Raw genomic sequence first — 2104 nt, 5'->3', positions numbered from 1 at the left:
TAAATTTCGGATAGATAATTGTAGATGATCCTAATCCGAAAAATAATGAACTGATATGATCGAGAGAAACAAGAGTTACATGACAAGGTCACAAGAGTTTCAAGCACTCAAGAGACGATAGTTACAAGATGATAAAGTATATTTATTGTTTGTTAATGTAGAAGTCCTAAAAAAGACTTGTAACGTTCAAACTCTCTCTATAAATAGAGTCTTGTACGTATTCAATCAAATAAATCAAGCAAAAATATAGCCAAGAAAAGGCTTAGACGTGTGGATGTACGTATGCCGTAAACTGAACCACCTTAATTCTATATCTCTCGTTTTTGTTCTTATTTCTTTCTTAAATTATGTGAGCTTTTATTGACTTGATCCCATTCCACTAGTTTTTGGATATATGATGGTTTTCAGGGATGTATGATGGTTTTCAGCTCATTAATTACAAGGTCTTTGAGGGCGCCAGCCTCAAGTGGAGATCAACATCGTCTCCTCCATACACTTCGGCAATTAACGGGGCTTTTCTGGGGGGCGCCGGATCACCTGGGCCGGCAACAGAAAGCTGATGTGGGTGCCCAACAGGTGTATTAATACCGATGCTTGGGGACCCACTTGAATAAACGAACGAGCCTGATCTCCCTACATTCGCAGTACTGATCATTGGGACAGCTGCTACAAACCGTTGAAGATGATGATGATGATAGTCGTTTTGGAACTGGGCCGTCTTGGCCCATTGCCGTTCTCGCTTGTGCGCATTTTGATGGCCACCTAGTGCTTGGGAGTTGGAGAATTCCCGGTGACAGTACTGGCACTCAAATGATCTCTTCCTATATCCAATACCACACGGTGCTGTTGCGGGCACATCGTCACAGCCAGTCATTGGAAAACCAAATAGCCTTAGCCCCGAGGATGGTTTCTTGTCGGACTCAGACTCATCAACGACGTAGGTGAATTTGTTTTTTGATGAACTCATGCTATCTTATAAGCTAGGTCTCCCCGACAGGTTATATGGGTGTGAGATATGTGGGGGAATGGATTCTCCAATGTATCTATATATAGAGCAGGGTAAAATGTGCCATGCAAACTAACACAAATAGCCTCAAAACTGAGCATTAGAAAAAATCCCATGTATATCCAAAAGTTACGGAGAGAGAGCAATGCTGTATAACTGTTTCTTTGTTGTCTTTTGCTATGAAAGACTGATTGTGACTCTTGCACTAACACTCAACCTATATACCTACAAAATAATTAAGCTTTACTTTCCACCCTACAAGCTAGTTGTCTTTTCATCCAAGAGCCGAGAGGTAATGTTTGTCTCTGAGAAATGTTTGTCTTTTGAGAAATGTCATTTATTAGATAGAGTGTCATACTATTATCGATTGCCACATCTTCTTAGTTATATATATATATATATATATATATATATATATATATGGCAATTGTATAACAGTTAACTTAATTAGTATTGGTACAATTTTTGGTTTGGTGGCGTACGCTTTTCTTTGGTGCTTTTTTCGACTTAATTAGTGTTGGTACAGTTTTTGGTTTGGTGGCGTACGCCTTTCTTTGGTGCTTTTTTCGACTGCTACAAAACCGGTTTTACTCTTATGCTTAAGTCAGTGTCTCTAAACAATACCAATAGAGTAGTCAAAGCACAATAATTTTAAATTTTTATCATATTTGAGGTATAGGCTTATTTATAGGCAAGAAATTTGATTAGTTCAATAGGGAGTACGTCATATTCAACTTGCAGTGTTCTTTATTTGAATTCGAATAAAATTCCTATTCCAAATCGTGTTGGATAAGAGCTTATCCCAGGATAGAAGCTTATCCCGGAGATCTCCGGGATTCTAGAATTCAGGATTGAGACCTGGCCACAGCCTTGCTGACAGATGGGTTTTGTGTATCTATATGAGTAACAAAGATGAACCACTTGGTGACAGAAATTGGCAACATACGACGTACGGCACAACGCCGATGTAAATATGATGAGTGAAAGAGTGAGTGTCGGCCACTACGTGTGTGCGCTGGGACGCTGTTGCATTCCCCGTGCGCCTGGATGATGACAGATGACTCTGTTTACCCCGCAATCCGAGCTCATTTGACTTCA

At 39.8% G+C, this 2104-nt stretch overlaps 1 protein-coding gene across 1 annotated transcript; it reads right to left on the bottom strand.

Annotated features, from left to right (window-relative positions):
- Positions 1-436: 436 nt before the first annotated feature.
- Positions 437-967, bottom strand: LOC133860115 (zinc finger protein GIS3-like). The gene has a single exon (XM_062295780.1). The coding sequence runs from the start codon at positions 965-967 to the stop codon at positions 437-439; it is 531 nt and encodes a 176-aa protein (XP_062151764.1).
- Positions 968-2104: the final 1137 nt, after the last annotated feature.

Source organism: Alnus glutinosa, chromosome 1 (genome assembly GCF_958979055.1).
Source record: "Alnus glutinosa chromosome 1, dhAlnGlut1.1, whole genome shotgun sequence".
Taxonomy (NCBI): domain Eukaryota; kingdom Viridiplantae; phylum Streptophyta; class Magnoliopsida; order Fagales; family Betulaceae; genus Alnus; species Alnus glutinosa.
Note: the sequence above shows the minus strand (reverse complement) of the source record. Positions and strands in the feature narration are given on the sequence as shown.